General features: G+C 40.3%; 1 protein-coding gene across 1 annotated transcript in view; it reads left to right on the top strand.

Moving 5' to 3' along the window:
• KL (klotho) overlaps positions 1-20748 on the top strand; it is a 47709-nt gene extending 26961 nt beyond the window's left edge. The window contains exons 2-5 of the mRNA XM_005516769.2: positions 4316-4826; positions 9520-9788; positions 12267-13383; positions 17075-20748. Coding sequence (XP_005516826.2) covers positions 4316-4826; positions 9520-9788; positions 12267-13383; positions 17075-17412 — 2235 coding nt within the window. The 3' untranslated portion in view covers positions 17413-20748. The remainder of the gene's footprint in view (positions 1-4315; positions 4827-9519; positions 9789-12266; positions 13384-17074) is intronic.
• Positions 20749-21285: the final 537 nt, after the last annotated feature.

Below are 21285 nucleotides of genomic sequence, written 5' to 3'. Positions count from 1 at the left end.
CTGCCCTGCCATAGAGTAGACAATCTCTGACACAGCAGGACTTTGTCAGATTATGAGGCTTGTGTGCCTGTGTTGAATTACTTCTGCTTCAGGACTTTGGTAGGACCTAGCCCATGCTATGACATTGCAGGGGTTTTTTTTCTGCCTTGGAAATACGTTTGACCCTTCCTAGGCTGTTCAGGTCTCCTGCATGGAAATGGCAAGTGTGACCTGAGTCTTTGTTACTCTGGAGTGGCAACTGGTTTCCTGTGTTAAGGCAGCTGGTAGAGCCAGAGATCACCACTGGCTGTAGTGGGAGCTTGGGCTCACATGTGGACGGTGAAATATAAGGAGCATGCCTTCAGCTCAAAAGGATTCCCACCCTAGAAATAGGATTAATTTGCCTGAAGGTAGCTATAGGTGCAAATTATCATTTAATGCGTTCTGTAGTATCTCAGGTGTCTCTATGGAACTAAGAGATGTGATTTAGGGTTTATTGGGAGACTCACAGCTTTCTGAAACTGAATGGAATTTGGCCTGGAAGCCCAGTTTGCTCTGAAGTCTGTAAAGCTGGATTAAACACCTGATTTTAGGTAAATGAATTCTTTTCCAAATTTCCCTGTAGGCTCTCTACTTTGTCACTGGCTTCTTCATCTTTATTTCTATGCAGTTTTGACTTCTTCATTAATCTATATCCACAGAGCCTGGGAACTTTAATGCACTGTTTTCTATGTTTAGCATTTTTTTAATGGAAATTATATAATTCCGCTTCATGCACACTCCAGAGGGCAGACATTTAAGTGGCCTTCTTCCTGCCACCTTTCATCTGCCTATAGAATATGTCATGTCTAAACTGGGTGATAGGTTTTGTCTGTCACCAGTGGAGAGAGATGGACTCAAAAAGAGTGACTCACACATAATAAGGCAGACCAGGTGACTTTGAAAGTAAAGGTGAGTGAGATGATCCCACATTGCTACACTTTAACTTTTTTCATTGCAGTGAGAGACTAAACAGCACCTCATTATCAGAGGGATAATCCGTAAAATTCTCTTTCTTCTTTCTTCATGGTAGATCCAAAGCTACTAAAATGCTGGAAGATCTCTCTCCACTGGCAAGGAACAGGGAGGGCCAAGAGTTCAGGGGGCCACAGTCCTCAAGGTGTTCTCTAGCTGGGAAGCATACTTGCAAATTAATATGTGTTTGAGAATGTGCATGGTGGTATCTTTTTGAGATAGTAAACCGGAGATGAGTCATGTCCAACAGCGGAAAAATATACAGCCCCTTTATAAGAGAAAATTTGGGTGTGCAAATCTGAGTTGCAAGTAGTGACAGATTTGTTCCCAGTGGCATTTTAAAAATAATATTTTAAGTGTTGGGTGTTGGTCCTGATGCATAACATCTTTTGTTCTTTCCTGAGTGTAACAGAGCTTCAGTGTGAAGTAAAATAAAGTCTGTACTTAGGTCAGCTCTCATTTTTGGCATGAGATTTTGAAGTCGTTACTATAGTTTCTCATGAGCATCAAAATCCATTTTATTAATACAGGCAGATGGTCGGGCTGCATCATGTTTATTGGAGCTACTGATGTATTATAAATGAGAGCATCTACAATGAAGTCTGCAATGGAGAGCTTGATTCAGATACATGCACATAGGTGTGGACTGTGATTGACAGTTTCTGGGAATGTTGTCTTAATGTTTTGGTGACCACTCTGAAAGAGAATGTAGGTCTAGTCTCCGGTAGGGCCTGTGTTAGATCTGTGCAGATGTTTATATACCCAACAATGACTCCAGGTCAGCAGGTTTCTGTATGGGGGCTGCTGAATTGAGCCTTGATTACTGGTCTTGCCTTTAGTTGCCCTTTCCAATGATTTTTCTCCCAGCAATGATAATTAAAATTCAGCTAGAGTAGTAAAATGGTAGAATTTTCTATTTCCCTGGGTAATTAACAATGCTGATGTCAAAAATTATGTTGCTAGTAATGCTGGCAACTGGAAGTGGTTGTGTTTCAAAGCTTAAATGGTAAGAGTGTATGAAAATAAAACTCTAAACAGCAGCTATCAATAATTAATGATAACATTTGCCAACATGCCAACTGCATGGACTGGAATTATAAGGCTTTCTGTGTGATTTTTATTTCAGGGAGGGCTAAAAATGCATATGACATTTTGATATATGTTCATTTGGTCGATGACTCTGGTGAGAGTGGAGGTTCATGTCATCACAGCACATACGGACAAATACTGAGTGATGAGTCTCAAAATGCAAATGTAAACTGTTAGAATTATTAGGTAGGTTTTTATTCTAATGAGGGGATCTCAGAATTACAGAATTACAGGTTGGGTCAGGCAAGGAAGTACCACAGTGGTTCATCTGGTCCAGCCTCTCTGCTCAAGCAGGGTCATGCTGGATCACATTGCACAGAATTGCATCCAGACAGTTCTTGAATATCTTTGATGAGAGAAACTCCACAACCCCTCTGGGCAGCCTATTCCAGTGCTTGGTGATCTGTAAAAAAAAAAAAAAAAATTATCTGTAAAAAAGTTCTTTCTTATATTCAGGTGGAACTTCCTTGTGCATCAGTTTCTGCCTGTTGCTTCTTCTATAGCTCAACTCTATGCTTCCAGCTGAGCAGAGCCTGGATTCATCCTCTAGGCACTCTCCTTTAGATACACACAGACACTGATGAGATCCCCTCCCAGTCATCTCCTCATGGCTGAACAGGCCCAGCTCCCTCAGCCTTTCCTTGTAAGAGATGCTCCAGTCCCCCAGGCATCCTTGCTCTTGTCCAGTGGACCTCTCCAGGAGCTCCATGTCTCTCTTGTCCTGAGGAGCCCAGAACTGGACACAGCACTCCACATGTGCCTCACCAGGGCAGAGTAGAGGGGCAGGATCACCCTCCCCGAACGGCTAGCACTGCTCTTCCATCCTAATCCACCCCAGGACACCAATGGCCTTGGCCACAAGGGCACTGCTGGCTCAGGGACAGCTTGTTGTCCACCAGAACCCCCAGGTCCTTTTCTGCAGAGCTGCTTTCCAGAAGATTTTCCCCCGCCTGTCCTGGGACATAGGGTTATTTGGTGCAGGACCCTGCATTTGCCTTTCTGGAACTTCAGACTGTTCTCTGCACATTTCTTCAGCCTTTTGAGGTCCTTCTGGAGGGTTGCACAGAACTCTGTTGTATTGGCCACTCTCCTACCTTTGTTGTGTCAAATCTCCTATTTTTACCTTTTTACCAATGACCTAGGGAAAAAAACATGACAAGACTTATACTAATGTATAAATTACAAAAGATGGGATATTAATTCACAGAACAGCCAAAATTCTTTGATAAACTAGGTTCAGAGAAAATATGTGTTTTAGATGTTGTAGGGCTCTGGAGATGTGGTAGTTTAGATGTGCATATGCTCACAGTGTAATTCTGTGGCCACATAAGCAGAAATAGTATGGTAAATTATCTCTGGTTTTACTGCCGGCAAGACTGCCACTGGCGTATTATGTCCAATTCTGCTTCTGCAGTTAAAGGCAGATGATGACAAATTGGAAGAGAATCAGAGGAGAGCAGTGAGAGTGGTTGAAGAGCTTGAAGGTAATGCCTGAAGATAATGCAAGGCTTCAGGAGCTTAATCTATTTAACTTTCAAAGGGACCATCAAGAGGCTGTTAATAACTGACTCTCTAAGATCTCAGGAAAGAAATTTGGTACAAAATATGTTACCACAGTAAAAGAAAAAATTATACCAAGACGAGTGCTTAAATTCTGATGCTATATGTAAATACTAAATTTTAACAGATTAAATTGGATTATTGGAATAATTTTTCAGGACGTGTGGTGAATTTTTTTTCATCAGACTTTCTGAAGTCTAGATAGGTTGTTCTATATTCCTAGATTGTGTGTTCTGATTCAAAGAGGATTAAGTTCAAATTATTTGTTTTGTATTGTTTTAGTTTGGGCAGTTCTTAAGATTTTTCTTTATATATCTGTGAATCTGCAGATAAAGTGATATTCCTGTAATGAAAACCATTAAGAAAACATGTTTGGTTAAATGCATTTTCATTTTTGTAAAGACTGGCAGTATGTCTGAACTCAGTAACAGAAGTTTAAAAAGCCAGAAGTATGTTCAGTGCCTGTAATAGTATGTCATGGAAAAGAGATGCTCTTTTGCCCAACCAACTAGCAATTTGTGGTTGATACATGGTATTAATATGGCATTAGAAGATAATTTAGGTATTGTAAACTGTTGATGAATGAACAACATTGAGCCCCAGTACTTGAGAATATTTTTTTTACTTAAAATGGGTTTTTGGGTCCATTAATTACAGCCTTTCTTTTCAACAGGCCCATGCTAAGGTCTGGCATCTCTACAATGACCATTTCCGTCCAGCTCAAGGAGGAAAAGTGTCCATTGCCCTTAGCTCCCACTGGATAAAACCCCAGCGTATGACTGAAAAGAACATAAAAGAATGCCAAAAATCCCTTGATTTTGTGCTTGGCTGGTTTGCTAAGCCCATATTTATTGATGGTGACTATCCAGAGAGCATGAGGAGCAACCTCTCATCTCTGCTGCCTGCATTCAGTGAGGCAGAGAAGAAGTATCTCAAGGGAACAGCAGACTTTTTTGCTCTTTCTTTTGGAGCTACCCTGAGTTTCCAGCTTTTGGACTCCCACATGAAATTCCAGCAGTTGGAATCAATAAGCCTGAGGCAGCTCCTTTACTGGATAAACAGTGAATATAACAACCCCCAGATATTCATTGTGGAGAACAGCTGGTTTGTTTCTGGTACCACCAAGAAAGATGATGCTAAATATATTTACTATCTCAAAAAGTTCATTATGGAAACTTTAAAAGGTAGGACTTACTTTTTAATACATGCTTGAAAAAATCATAATGCAATATAGCCTACAGAGGTGTGTTAAGGCACCAACCAGGCTGAAAACTGATTTTAGTCTTTAGCATTCATCTTGGCACTTGTGAAATGAGACTTCAAATCCCTTTTGTGGGTTTGTTCTTTCCTTGAAGAACTCTCATTTCTGCAGATAGCATTTGGTGAGCTTGATGCTGCTGTCCTTGAAGTCAGTAGGAAAATTTCTACTGTCTTTGGTAAGAGAAAGTGCAAGACATGTAAACTATATTCTCAGTGGCCTTAGGAGAATTTACTGTGTTACATATTAATACCTGCTTTCCTTATCTGAATGCATATGTATAAAACATAAGAATATACATGGGAAGGTAAATACTCTGCAGTAGGAATTCCCCTAAAAGAAACCATAAGGCTGAAATAGTACATTTTAAAATGAAATATTGGAACCTTTTCATTCTGCATCTTGCCCTTGCACAAATTTTACATTTGTGCAGCTGTGAGCATCAATCGCAGTAATTTGAATTTACATCAGTTAAAGGGGAACTGAGTGGTTGAGGACATATAATCAAAATAATTTAATTCATTAACCTATTATTTTTTCCAAACAAGAAAAGAAAAAGTACACCGCCTTAGATGGGACTTATTTGCTGTTTTCCCATTTCCTTCTGGAAAAACATTTTTTCAATCCTAGTAGTCACCAAGAAATTGTTGGGGTTCCCATTTCTACTTTCATTGTCTTTTAATTTCTAAATTTACAATTTATTAAGTGACTTGCTTGTCTACAGATTACTGTTCTTGGTTTAAAGAGTGTTATTGTATCTATTAGCTCAGATGAGACAGACATTGTGTTATATTGCAATTTCTATATGGTAAATGAGAAAAAATTGCCTTCATTTTATTCTCAGCATTAATGAAGATGCAGAAGACTCCCAAATTAGTTTCATCTGCTTTTCCAGAAACCTAATTATTGTACATAAAATAGAAGGTGAATAAATACCTGAGCCAGTGGATCCAAAATAAAAGTATGGAAGCAAAACAGTAACTTGCAACAGTTATTGCAAGTATAGTATCACTAGTTTGCATAAAGTCAGATGAAGAGCTCATCTTCATGAAGGGGTCGTAGTCCAGTTACCCCTATTTCTGCTTAGATTTTAAATTGCTGGAAATACATACATGGATCTATCTTTTAATCACAGCTGGCTGGAAGCAATCTCAATTTACAAAGTGTCTTTCCATTTATTGTATCAGTCAATAAATAATAGCGGCAACAGCAGTATGACAGACTTGTTCTAAGAAGCTAGCACTTGCCTAAACCTTTTAGAAAAAAAAAAAAAGAAAAAAAGAAGGAAAGTAGAGACAGACTGGGTCTGCAGAAGGGACTTCGGTATCTTTAAAATGGAATCTATTGCACCCAAATCTTCTGTTGTTAGAATCTGCAAAATCCAATGTAAATACCAAAGTTCTCTATACAATACCTTGGGGAATTTAGTTGAGAAAGATCCAAAAAAAGGCATCATGCTGGCTGTGAGCAGAGTTGGTGGACAGTATTAAAAACCAAACACAAAGGCACAAGCTTTCTCTCTGAGAGATGTAGATATGCCTATCCAGTGCAGTAAAGCACTGTAATATAAGGATTTTTGAAGTATTTACCATGAAATTCACTCCAGCGGTGAAGGGACAGTAAATTGACAGTGGAGCTGTAGCACTGAGAAGCAAGGATGATTAATTTAGACACGGGGCTGCATAACTGGCGTTTTGCTACTTGCTAGATCTTGCCAGTGTCTGTGCCTGGTTGTATGCATGCACTGGTTCAGACAGAACTGCTTATTCCTGCATCTACTTTAACAAGTAAGTGCAGCCCAGTTGGAACAAGCCTGTAGAGTAAAAAAGAATTGGTATTGAGGGCCAGATGTCCACACTGACATCCTGAAGCCCATTTCTGGATTAATTTCAACCCAAAAGGAGCCAAAGGAACCTTGCATTTTGAGTCCACTGTGTGATGTGAACTGAAGCACAATGAGGGGGATTAGTTCAAAAGTGTGCTCCTGATTTCACTTGAAGTGCTGATGTAAGTGTCCATTCTGATACTGCATACTGTAGACAAGCTCTGTACATTTTTTAGATTTATTTTTAAATTTTCCTTTGGGAAAGGATATTTATTTGGGATTCACAGCCCTGTTTACTATTTTTGGTATTTTATTTTTCCAGGCACCATTTAGGGTTGATTAGAGTAAATAGAGCTGTAATATAAAGTTGTTAAATATTAGTTAGAGCTGTTAATTGGTTTGAGATGCCTTCTCCCATGTATTTCACCACTTACTCTGAGGTCCTACTCACTTCCCTTCTCTGTCTCTGGTGCAACAAACAAATGGATTGTGCCTTGTAAAGCAGAGCACGTTGCCTGGGAGGGCATCCAAGCACCTCTGGGCCATGTTGACTAGTGGAGGTCAGGTCATTGTCTGGGGAGTTACCAGGTCTGAATTCAGAGTCTTACGCAGAAAAGGAACAGCCAGGCCCATGACAGGTAGGACCAAGCTATTCTCAGTTATGTCCAGGGGCAAAATTAAGACACTGAGCACCTTCCAGGTGGAAGCATGGGCTGAGGGCTGCACACACCTCCCCTTCAGGTGCTGGGGTTTGGAGAGCAGCTGAGCAGGAGGGTTTTAAAGATCTCTATTTGATATTTACAGGTCTGCCATGTTTCCTTGCACAGCTTCTATACTATTGAGCCAAACAGGGCATGAGCTGAACTGCTGTGTAATTTTTAACCCAGTTCTGGCAGAGTTCTGGTCTGTACAGTATCACACTTTTAGGCATACTCTGGGGCATTGCTCAGATCAGGAGTCACTTGCAGTGGTAGTATGGACAAGGCTACTCAGTTTCAGAAGCAAGGACAGTCTAGGTTTCAGTCAGTCCCGTTTAGTCACCAACAGACGTAAAGGAAAAAGGAGAAACATACACAGAAAGAAAGAGGAAAGAAATGAAAAGAGAAGAAAACGAAAGAGAAAAGAAAAAAAAAAGAAAAGAAAACAGAAAAGAAAAGGAGAAAAGAGAAAAGAAGAGATACATTAATTTTCATTGTGGTTTCCCAGTAATATGCAATCCTTGTGGGATATGGTGTTTGAGACTTTCAGACTTCTTGGAACTTTCAAACATTTTTCGAGTTTCTTCTTTCCTAGGTGACACTTAAAAGTTAATACATTTTTTAAAAAGGATTTGAAGAGGATTTTTACAAGGTGCTCAGGAAGTGTGGGAGTGCTGTGTGATGACTTACAGATGGGTGAGATGCTGTTCAAAGAAGTTCTTCCTGAGACTGGTTCACACTGTGGACCTGTACTGGCTTTTACTCTGCTGTATGGCAGATGTCATAATGGGTGCACACAGAGGTTAGAAAAATAGTGGCATTTGCCAAACACCAAAGAATGGTGCCTTTAGGAGGAGACATATTCCATTTCCTTAGACATTTTCTCATGACCTCTGACAAAGACTGGGCCAAATTTGTTGCTTATTTAACTGCATTGTTCCTTTAATTGATTCAAACAGGGTTACAATCAAGAATCCATGTGGTCCCTCATAACTGATTGTAATGAGGTATATTAGTAAAGCCAGGAAATTAGGGCCTTGTTATTCTGCTTGCCTGAAATAACACTTTCAGTGTTACTAGGCTGGTAAATATTATGTTCAGTCAGTATCTAGTTTGGGCTGACAGAAAATGGTGAGTAATAAAGATAAACTTTGCCGGCTACAGAGCCAAACACCAGTTCAAAAGAATGCTTAAGAATGTGCTTAAATGCATTGCTGAATTAGGGTGGGTCTAATTATGTAATTAGAATAAGCACACTCCTTTGTGCTTTCCTGGAGCTGAGCCTTGCCCAGGAACATTTTGCTGAATCTCAGTGTTTAATACAGCTAAAAGTGAGTGTCATTTGGAATCTGGTAATAATTCTGGTAAAACTAGCAGATACCAGTAGATCCTGACATTAACTTTCAAAACATGTGGTGATTTTAAAAGTCAAACACTTGACCTAGAGCATGCAGATATTTTTAGAAACCCTTAAATATTTTAACTGGAAAATGCTGTGCCATAAAAGATGTAAAGAGACAGAATTACCAAATAAACAGAGTCTTTCTGTATTATCACTTCTGCTTGGAATCTCTGGTAATAAAAATTCATGTGCACTCCAAATGTGCTGTCAGTTTTTTCTCAATATGTATTTGGAGTGGAGGGGGAGGAGATGAAAAGGAGTATAACTTTGTTTGCATACAGGGTAGTGCTGCAGTAACACCTGCCCTGAGTGAGTGAGCTGCAGTGTGAACAGAGCAGAGGGCAGTGCAGGGCAGTCACTGGCTCTGTGCAGATGGGTCAGGCTCTACTCCGAGGCTGAGGTTTGGCACGTCTTATGAGCAGCACTGCTCAAACCACTGCTGCATGGCTTCTCTTTCTAAATCTTGCTGCTTTAAAGCCAAGCCAGTTTCTTCTGCTGCCTTCTAGCATAATCTGGCAGCTCCCCAAGTGCAGCTGAAATATGTTCCCTGAATAGGCTTTGAGGAAGGCCCTGAGATACTTATCTGACCTGTTCCATTGTTCTTACACAGCAATGCTGCAAGCATTGCAGATAGGGTGTAATTTACTGAGGAAAAATGAGCACCGTGATAAATTTGGGTTTGTTCTTTCCTCAGCTATTCGGTACGACGGAGTTCACGTGTTTGGCTACACAGTCTGGTCCCTCCTGGATGGCTTTGAGTGGCATAGGGGCTACAGCATTCGACGTGGACTGTTCTATGTTGATTTTCAAAGCCATGACAAGAAGCTGATGCCCAAATCTTCTGTCTTGTTCTATCAAAAGCTTATAGAAAAAAATGGCTTCCCACCTTTGCCTGAAAACCAGCCCATAGAAGGTATTTTTCCCTGTGGCTTTGCTTGGGGAATTGTTGACAACTACATTCAGGTGAGTCTGATAATAAAGCCGACAGGCTGTCCAGCCAGATCAATGCACAAGTTCACAGTGACGTATTTGCTGAATAGAGTGTCTTTGCCACACTGTGTGTGTCTGCTACCACAGTGCTGCAAGGAGACAGGTACAAGGCTTTTGTGCCAAACATCATGTCTTTCATTCTTCACCGGACTTTCTGTGTGTGACCGAGGAGAACCAGTCAGATTGAGACACTATAAATAACATTTTAGAGAAGTGTATGGAAATGGAAAGGAGTCTGATGCTTGTCTTCCCTCAACATCTGTGATCAGTTATGGGAAATCAGTTCTTTTCAAAGGGAAGTCAATTAAATCTGCTAAACAGTAAAATACATGTTTTAGCAAACTTCCTAAAAACTCCCAAAACTCCATTGGCATGTTTCTACATCTTATGCATATACATCCTGGTACTGTTCTTAGAGAGATTTTATAAAAAAAGGAAGCGAACAATACTAGATTTAAATTAAATTTCTGTATTCCTTGTATTTAATTTTATGTCATAGTGTGTCTGGTGAGGGCCTGCAGTGCCCCTGCATGGAACCTAGCTAGTTTATGGCCCTCAGTCTTTATTGGAACTGATTTGATACTTTGGGAGAATTTTTCAAATTATAAGACTTTATAACATGAGTAAAAATTGTACCTGAATTATGATCACTTTAACTGTTGGGCTCTGCAGTTTTTGGATGCTAATTTGGGTTGCAGAGCTTCTCTAAACACAGTAAAGAGGTGTAAATTCAAAGCCAAGGCTTCATTCAAGAACAGAATTTTTAATTTATATTTTTCACAAAGGCAGAATCTTTCTTAAGGCTAGAATGTAAGGAGCTTGTTTGTTTTTTCTCACTCCAAAACTAAGATTTGGCTTTGTTCTCTTGAGAAATACTGCAGCCTCCTTACCTCATGCACCGATTTCCAAGAAAATTAAAGTCATCCTCCTAGCTCTCAGATAGATGAAGAACTGGAAATGGAATTGCTGCTTTTGGAGTCAGTAACAACTATAACATTGTGGAATCAGCCAGCCTACAACAGCTAAAAAATCCCTCCCATACCCAAACCCTTCAAAGCTGAATATTTTAGTTTCAAAAGGCCATTCAAACATTTTGTGCTGTAAGGCTTAGGTAGTTTGATTTGTAGATGCATCACAGTGGAAAAACTGTTTTGACAGCATTCCCACAGTATTAGTGGCAATGCATGCTTTAGTAATCTACAAGGGACAATTCTCCAGAAAAGCAATTTCCCTCAGACATGCTATTTTTTATTACTTTCTTCTATAAGCACAATAAGCACAGTACTGACCTCTCCGGAGAAAATAGCAACTGATTTTCAGCAACTGATTTTATACAGTCTGCAGAGCCTCAGCTACAAGTTGAACACTGGTTGTAGGCTGACACCTGCTTTTCAAACAGAGGGCAGGACAAGGAATCTGAACTCAGGGGGAAACCACACACCAAAGATTAAAAAGAAAGAGAAAAGGGCAAATAAAGACCATGGCACCACTATCCTGTGGTTTGGATCTAGAAAGAATTATGCAGAGTATGAATGAGGAAATTTCACACTGTGCAGTATTATAAGTAGTTCAATTTTTCATTTTCTAGTCCTTACTGTGCCGGTGATATTCATTAAAAAGTGAAAGTATAGTTCTGAGCAACCCTGAGAAGCTCATCTTTTACTATGTTACTGTGTGTCATACCGGCAGTTCTGACATCTGAAACCCTAAAGCCTTCTGGGAAATGCATTTTCTGTTGGAGTAACATATAGTGGGTTTACTCAGAGGCCCAAAAAAATTGATTCAGACATCAACAGCCTGCTGAAATAACTTTGAAATTACTTCAGTATGAACTAAATAAAAAAGGATGTCTTCAGCAAGAAGGAAAAATTTTGCTTGTCGACTGAATTTTTGCTAAAAATCAAGTGCAGAGCATTACTCATCTTTCATCATAGTTAGGAATAGAACAGAACACAGAAATGATGTATTCATTATTTCTTTTCCTGCATTCAGGGAGTGGTCTTGAAACTGACTGTACTGGGTAATTTACAACAGACAGTATCTCTGTAGAGTGTCCTTAATCTTGAAATAAAAACATTTTAAAAACTACTGTAGTCTTCACTGAACATCTCCTTCTCTGGAGATCTGTTGCAGGCTTAGTGCCTTATCCCTGAGCAATCCCTGATTTCTTTTGGAAACTGGAACAGCTTAGAGAAGACATACACACGATGACCATTAGCGTAAGCTTGTTTGAAAAGTAGGGTGAAAATGATACATAGATTTGGTATTTTTCTGACATCACTTGTTAACAGAAAAGTCGTTCATTCATATGGGCCCAAGATACCAGTACAGAGATGCAGAATGCAAAGTTTTGACTTGATATTCTTTTACTCGGCTGTGCCTGATGGTTATGATGTTCCCACCTACCTAGAACAAACAGCTTGAATCTGGTGTGCTTCCTGTTCTCCCTAGGTAGACACGACACCCGCCCAGTTCCTTGACTCCAGTGTTTATGTGTGGGATGTTCACCAGACAAAGAAGCTCATTAAAGTGGATGGAGTTTATGCCACGAAGCGCAAGCGTCACTGTGTTGACTTCGCTGCTATCAGGCTCCAGATCTCTCTTCTGCAAGAGATGCATGTCACACACTTCCATTTTTCACTGAAATGGTCTTTAATCCTTCCTTTAGGTAACCTTTCTCTAATCAACCACACACTTGTACATTACTATCAGTGTTTTGCTAGTGAACTTCTCAGAGTTAACATAACTCCTGTTGTTGCTTTATGGCAACCTATGGTTGAAAATCAAGAGCTTCCAGTTTCTCTTGCCAAATATGGAGCTTGGGAAAACACAGGAACTGTTCAGGCTTTTGTTGAGTATGCCAGATTCTGCTTTACAAGTCTTGGGGACCATGTCAAATTCTGGATCACCATGAATGAACCGTCAGTGAAAAACCTGACATACACAGCAGGGCACAACCTATTGAAAGCCCATGCAAAAGTCTGGCATGTTTATGACAAAGAATTCAGGAGATCTCAGAAGGGCAAAATATCTATAGCTTTGCAAGCTGACTGGGTAGAACCAGCTTGTCCCTTTTCCAGGAATGACCAGGAAGTTGCTGACAGGATTTTAGAGTTCGACATTGGTTGGCTTGCAGAGCCCATCTTTGGGAATGGAGACTACCCAGAGGTGATGAGAGCGTGGCTTCACCGAATAAATGGTGCTGACCTGTATAATTTCCACTTGCCTTACTTCTCAGAAGATGAAAAGAAGTTAATACGGGGCTCATTTGATTTTTTTGCCTTGAGTCACTACACTACAACTCTTGTGGGCTCAGAGAAAGAAGATGCAGTAAAATATGACCACTACCTTGAAGTTCAAATGATCAATGACATCACATGGCTTCACTCTCCCAGCAGAGCTGCAGTAGTGCCCTGGGGACTGCGTAAATTGCTCAAGTGGGTGAAATCAAAGTATGGTGATGTCCCAATTTACATTATGGCTAATGGGATTGATGATGACCAGAATATGGTGCACGATAAGCTGAGAGTGTATTACATCCAGAATTACATCAATGAAGCTTTAAAAGGTAAGGAACCACAGATGGTTTATGTCACAAATCCCACTATTAGTATACACTGTGTGATAGAGTATGTTTAGCTTTAAAAGACATGTCCTCTGTAGAATACTCCATAAATGAGATGTTACTACAGTGTAACAGGTAATTTTCCCCTTGATTTATGATTCATCGGTGTTACTAAATGTCAGGAAGACTGACCTTGCTTATGTTCTGCCCAAGACAGCAGATGAAGTTATTTATGGATTCAGTAAATTTAAATAGAAGTTACGTGAGTAGCTCCACATGTATTTAGTCAGATTTTCATCTTATAGTACTTCTGCTGTTGTTGTTGCTTCTCTCCACTAATGTGCCTCAGGGCTGAGTATGAGTTCTGTTTCTCACTTGTCTCTGTATCTTAGCCAACAGTGATCTTATCCAACAGTGAGCTTCATAATAATTCAGCTGCCTACCTCATTATGCCATTTCCTGGACTGTTTCCTGCTATTCAGAACACATACCAGTCTTTTTCTTTGTCTCAAAGATTCATAAATTATAAGGCAAAAAGGATGTATTTTGAGTCATCCTGTCATACAGCACATGCTGTTTTTTCAGAAAAGTACAAGACCCAAATGAGATAATTTTTACTGATGAAGAATCTTTGGCACCTCACAGTGTGTGTATATATATATATATATATATATATATATATATATCAATCACACTATTAATTGCTCTAACTTCAGCTTTAAGCAATTTTGTTGTGTATTTCCACATGTATTTTACCTATGTAGGTGTTAGCAGACACAATACAAGCCATCTCTCATTTATCTCTTTGATAGATAACACAGACAAAGTTCTTTGTGTCCCTTGCAATAAAGCATCATTTCAAAGCTCTGAGTTACTCAGTTTTTTCCCTGTGTGCTGGTATTCCTGATGAGAGGGGTAAACCCAGACCTATGCATGCTGTTCCTGTCGCCACACTTAGGCAGGTATAACATAACCTCTTATCCTCTTCGTTTCTACATGCAAGCAGGCTGTTGGCCTTCTTGGCCACAACAGCATGTTGGTTACACAGATTCTGTGATGATTTACTGACATTTTAAACTCAGTTACAGATTCCTGCCCCCCACTCCAAGCAGGACTGTCTCTTCAAAAGTAGGTCTGCTTGTTCTTTGACATCTTCACATTTGGTCATGTTCAAATGCCTGCTGCTTGTTTATGCAAACCTTGCTACACTAGCTAGGGTATGTTTCTAATCTTTGTGATACTTGCAGACTGTGAGAAATAGTTTTACATTTATTTCAGGTTGCTGCTATATTTAAGATCATAAATAACTTAGTGCTAAAAGCCAAGCTCCATGACCATGGTAGAAATACATGCACTGTGACACTTACTTGCCTGAAATTACATTTCTAGACTTCTAGTTCTGTTACTTCTTAATTCTACTTGAGACCAGTTGAAATCTGTTTATTATGGGCTTCCCTTGACCTCGTAACATTCTATTTTCTTGATCCAAACGCCATATAGTACCAAGTCATTTGCCTTGTGAAGCTCTAAGTATATAACATCAAACATCATTACTTTTATTGATCTGCTGATCTCGGAAAAAAAGATGTCAAGATATTTTGACAAGATTTATTTTTCATAAAGCTAAGCTGATTTGCATTCATCCTGTATTATCTCCTAAATTTCATATTTATCAAGATTTATATAATCTGTTCCACTCTTTTGATAGGTAGTGAAGGATGGCTGGCAATTCCTGTCCACTTTATTAATCACTGGCTTTAACTTCCTCCTCAGTAATTTCCACCTCTTTTGCAAATTACTGAACATCAATATTAAGTGCCCAAGAGTTCATTCTCCAGCATTTTGTAGCACTGGATGCATGTTTTATAAATCTATAGTTAAAAAATATATTTTGGCTATATTTGGGCTTGTGGTTTCAAACTGGGTTTTTTCTGTATTGCTTGTTTCCTTGGCACATCTGTTTGCAAAGTGTCTGTGGATATGGGCTTTTCTCCCAGTTCTCATTAGCAAGAACACCTACGCATGCCTTTGTTTTGTATGGAACTTTGCCCTTTGGACTGTTCTGGTACCACTGTTCCCCAGTCACTTCTTTCTCCCTCTTCTGTTATAGCTCCTGTGTTTTTCAGCTTAACCTATTTTCTTGTCTTTTCACCACCTTTGTGATGGATAAATATGTCTCTGCTAACTAGCCATAATACTTTTTCTAAAGCTTTATCTCCACCTTTAGACACCATACACTCCTCTGTAGTGTTTGATCCATCAGCTTTTCCATTTTTTCTTCTCCCTCTCTGGTATTGCACTTTTGTCCATTTTGTCATTACATAACCTTGGCATCATGACTGATTCAGGTTTCTCCAAGACTTGAATTTCTTTTTTGCAAGACCTTGTGCAGTAACTAAGATGAATTAAAAATCTTCTGTCCTTACTTCAGTGTCACAGTGTATAGGGGGATTGGTATGTGTATGCTCTGGCCTTAAAGTCCCTATTCTGCCTTCTTCCTCCAGCTGGTTTCAGGCACTGCATGTGGAAATTTTTGTGCATGTAATATTGCTCACCTGCATTGTTCCAGGGGAGCCAGCAGGTTTGTGCGGATAAATGATTTCTAGGATACAGTACGGGACCCTTTGGACTGAGGCCATATTTTGAAGTGCTTTATACTCTGTTTAAGTACATCTTTGCCAGTTGAAAACAAAGAACAGCAGTTACCATTTATGTAACACCATTAAATCCACCTGCAGTTCTGCAAACACAACTAGTTAATTATCCTGGGCAGCAGCTCTGTAAAAGGGCAGGTAAATATTCTTTCATTTTGCACGTGAAAAGTGGGTTAGAGGTGCTAAAGTCTTGCATGTGGCTTCAGAAAGAATTGTTTCCAGAAGCATATGAAAATTCAGTTCTGTGTTCATCTGCTTTAATTTGTTATTTTTTTTTTTGAGAGATAAAGTATTACAGTTTGTGTTTACTACCTTGGATTGATTTTTTTTGTCAAGCGGGATGGATGGCTCAAGGTTAGCACTGCAACTGCTGGGCCTCTTCCAGTAGCTGAGTTAGCAGTACGGATTGTGGATATGTTCTCAGTAAAGACATATACAGGTCATCTTGGATCAGAAATGTGGGTTAATAACAAGAGAGGGCTGTGGTTTGCATAAACTTTCCCCTTGCACCGGTGATATCCCGGTACACAGCCTCAGCATGTCTGTGCGATTTTTCTGGTGTCACTGTGCCTTTGCTAGTGAGAAGTGCAGCCTGACATCCTCTGTTCCTTGACTGTCCCCATCAGGACGTGCCCAGCAACAGAGGAGGAGCAATCTGAGAAGTGGGCTGCAGAAAACTAGAGGCAGGAAACCCAAAACCTGTATTCTTCCATATAAAGAGAGCCATCTTTTCATGATAGGCTCCATGCTGATCATTAAACACAGTCAGGCACTCACAGCTGTGTTTACCAAGCACAAGGAAATAAATTGCAGGATCCTCACAGATCACACTGTCTGGCAGTGGCTGACAGATTCTTACTTTTTATGAGAAACACTTCACAGATGTACATGTACGTGTACCTTACCTAATTTTGGAGAGGAGAAGTGCAGATGTGGGTTTAACATTTCCCTGCCCCTCCTTTACACAGGGGCATATGGTACTGCTCTTGAATGCAAAGTGACATTGATTCATTTCTTCAACCCTTTGTTTTCTTTTGCAGCTTACACCTTGGATGATGTTAACCTTCAAGGATATTTTGTCTATTCTTTTAACGACAAGACTGCTCCTAAGTATGGTCTCTACAGCTATGTTGCAAATCAGTATGAACCAAAGCCTTCTCTGACACATTACAGGGAAATAATTGGCAATAATGGTTTTCCTGGTCCTGAAACTCCGGCGTTGCTGTGTCCAGAAGAGGTTGCCTCATGTTCCGAATGCCACTTCTTCCGAACGAGAAAATCATTATTAGCCTTTATCTCTTTCGTATTTGTTGCTTTTATTGTTACTATATTCTTCATTACTTACTACTCCAAGAGGGTAGAAAGAAGGTATAAATAGAGTTTCTCCTTTGAATACGTCACTCACTATCCTTTTTCTTACATCCCCTTGGGAAATCTGAAATAAGAATGCTTCAGCATTAGGAAGGGATTTACATTGCCTGATACTGCAGGATAATGACATTGAAAAGCTATTGCTTGCATATGGCTTCCAGAAATCATTTACTCTGTTATAGTACCTTTGGTTTATAACCAGTCCTTGATTCCTGTGGTTGGAGTTGTCTCACAGCTTTGCCTGGGACCTTTTGTTGAGCAGATGCTTTCCCCTTCTTGGATTTGCCTCACTGAACTGGTGAAAAGTTTTGAAAACATGGTGTAATGGAAGGGCCTAAATGTCAAATTCTCCAAGACTGGGGTGAAACAAGAGTTTAGTTTTCCAAATTAGGGTTTAACACTCATGTTTCTTAACCAGAGATAGACCCTAACTGGAGCAGAGACTATGACTGAGAAGAGAGATGGAGGAGAGTTGCAAAAAGCAGTGCCGAGGAAAGATTAACTCCTTTCTTAAAGCAGATGCAGGAGAAAGAACAGGGGGAAATGAATCTGTACTGCTGGGAGCTCTTGGTAAATCAGTTATCTAGTACTGAGACTATGTCTGACTTCAGGCTGCCATTGGGGAACTTCAGTTAAAGGAACTGTGTCTTTCTGTGTCTTTCTCAGGGGGGTAAGAAGTAGGGGTATATCCAGGGATTGCAGCTGTCATGCCATCAACTGGGAAAAGATGGGAAAGATGAAAGGGCTTCCCTTTGATTTGCTCAGAAAAAAAGGGCAAGGAGCAGGAACTGGGATGTCTTCACTGTCTGAGTTGGCAGAAAGCTGTGTTTCTGACCCTGTTCTGTCTTGCCCTGTACCCAGGGACATGGCACAGCTGGACACCCTGTTTCTACACTTATCACAGCCAGTTGAATTCAGCTGCCACTGCTGCTACTCGGCTACTTACCTGCTGGAAATTTGTGGTAACTTATCAGGGATGGTCTCTGTATGCTCTTTGTGTTGAGTGCAGAGACTTTAAAAGCCAGCATTTTGGTGTAATAGTGCAGCATTTTTTGCTGCCAGGGTCCAAGACTGGAGCTGTTTGGGCCAAACCTCTCGCAGGTTGGCTGGAGGTTCTCCTTTGAGCAACTGGACCTGGCAAGCATTTCATCCCAAAGTATTTCTGGATGTCTGAGGGCTTCTTGTTCTTCTCTCAACAAGATAAAATAGCAAAATGTTAGTGCCATTGCTTATTAGTAGAAATAGAGAGAGAATGGGAGAAAAAACCCTGTGTCATTTTGCCTGCCTTGTGAATTGCTGCATTCAGAGGGTCCTCAATGTAAAGCAGTACGGTCATTTTTCTCTGCTCTCTAACCCTAGGCCTGCATTGCCTTCAGCTGTAATTGTATTTTTATTGTTACATGAACAATGTCACTCACTGGAAAGAACATTTTAGAAGAAATGTGCTCTCTGTTAATCAAGAATTATTTATCTACTAAAGCTGATTATGCTGTATTAAATGTGATGTTTATCTACTAGATTACTAGAAGATGACTAAATAGCCTCCCAGGGTTCCTTTCAACCTGAACACTCTGTGACTCTATACTGTAAATTGAAACTTACATATGAGATATGATTTTAATTTTTAACTTAAGATTATATTTTTTCTTAAATAATGTATAGAAGAAAAAGAGAATTAGTATCTTCTCATAATGATTAATATATTTTTCCTCCAATTCCAGTCTTTAAATGGTCTCTCTCTGCAATTATGTATATTTTGGTATCAAGATTAAGGTGCACATCTCAGGGTAAGTGATGAAGTATTAAAAATATGTATAAAAATTATTTATAGACTGATAGGACTTGCTGTGGAAGAGAACATTTCAAACTGCTGTATATTTATACGTTGGTGCCTGGTGCACTGAGGATTATGAAGAAATAGCTCTCCCTGAGTGTATGAAATGTGGAATGGCTTTTCCCTGGCACGACAATGAATCACCATGCAATACGTTATGCCAGCTGCCAGCTGCCTTTGCAGTACGTAACAAAAAGTGACGTTCATTTAGCACGAGCTGTACCTGGATCATGCCCGCTTTGTGTGTTTTGTACGCGCGTCTGTGCGTGTGTGTGGTGTGTATTTTGCTGTTGGCCAAACGCCGGGGCCTGATGTTTCTGAGGAGCCAGGTGTACCTGGGTTGTACCTGCTTCCCCAGGGTTTGAGGGGACTCAGGGAGTCTGGCCAGGGCAAATCCAGAAGAGCACAGGTGCCATGGGCACAGAGCTGATGGACACTGGCCTGAGCTGATGCTTCACGAGCAGTTCCCATCCATGCAGCTGCTGCTGGGAGCTGTGGCATGGCCCAGGCACAGCACAACATGTGAAACAGCAGTTCCAGCACGGAGGAGACACTGCACGCTCTTCCCATAGAGGCTGGGTGATATGTAACCACTGACAGGCAGATGGCACCAGCTGGATAGCTAATTTGTAGGTATACTGGGATTTGTTGCTGTGTGATCGTATCCATTCATGGAGCTATGACCCATGGAACTAACACAGCCTTTGGCGTAGTTTGCCTTCAGAAGAGGTTTTAAATATCACTGCAGAACACAGCTGGCTTGAGCAGGGCACAGTGGTTGCCAAAGCCTCCTCCCAGGCATCCTGCCTGTGGTGCTGCCTGGGCCAGTGAATTGCACAATGATGGGCCATTCTGATGGAGATAATGGTATGGTTTTGCCTCTGTAATCTGCCTTATTTTATGTAATCAGGGGACAGTGCAAATTTCCTGTCAATCGTCTTGAAAAAATCACTCTTCACTAACAAAGAAGTCTTTGAATAGGCAAAGGTTGGGTACCTGTCCAAGGTGTGCTTATGCAAACCGATGCGGCAGTCACCTGCTTTGGTCCTGCTGTGGGGCACTTGCTGCCTTCAAGGGCCACATGAGAGCAGTGATCTGACTCCATCTGTGCATCCTGAGCAGAAATGCAGGCAGCAGCAAGGACTTTGAGCACAGGGGGCTCCCTACTTGGGCTGCAAAGTCAGCTTGGTGGTGGCTGGTGGTTTGTTTTCTGAAGAACAAGACTCGGCATGCTCAACTTGCAGTTTTTTTAGGTAGACTGCTTTTCTTGATTTTTAACTTGTTTATAGAATGAAATGTTGTTGCCAGTTTTCTCAATGCTCCAGATTAAACATTGTATCTGTTCAAAATATTTTTGTGACACGTGTGCAAAGCTTCTGGTTTATTTCTTGAAAAGATTGTGCAGTGACTGTGGGAGGGATGTCTTTGCTAAATGACAGGATGAATGTTATATTGTTTTTATAACAATCACAGAAGTGAAATAAAGATACTGAATGTAACAAATTGTAACATGATCTTACTGTTTAATCTGTCCAGTTTCTTTGCCTGCAGCATGAAGTACAGAGTATCTCAGGAGAGGCTATTGTGATAACTCTGCAAGGACTTTGTGTTGCTGTTTGTTTTTCCAGTGACACAGAAATAACTCTAACTTTTGTTGGAGATTTCTGGGGCCTGTGGCTAAACAGATGTTTTTCCAACAGACCTATGAGTTTGGAGGGTTTTTGTTATTTGAGAGGTTTTTTTTCATTTATTTTTTAAAGTGACTATTTAGAAAGTCTGTGGAAGTAACCATACCAATTTAAGAGTGCTTTGGTGCAATAGTTTATTCCCCAGTAACACTGCAGTAAATCTGAAAACTCTTCTATTCCAGTAGAGTTACTCCCAGGCCTCAGAGATTTTGTCAGCATAGTTCAGCACTAAGCAGTCTGTTTGCGGCATCGTTGTTAAACATCCTAAGGAAAGTAAATGTCAAGATTAAGGGAAGTGGGAGCAGAACAGGACAAACCCAGTGAACAGAATGGGGACCATACAAGTCTCAGCATGTTT

Source organism: Pseudopodoces humilis, chromosome 2, assembly GCF_049639895.1.
Source record: "Pseudopodoces humilis isolate 2021_Gansu_Grassland_sample_001 chromosome 2, ASM4963989v1, whole genome shotgun sequence".
Lineage (NCBI taxonomy): Eukaryota > Metazoa > Chordata > Aves > Passeriformes > Paridae > Pseudopodoces > Pseudopodoces humilis.
The sequence above is the reverse complement of the archived record's forward strand: the minus strand, read 5'-3'. Positions and strand labels throughout refer to the sequence as shown.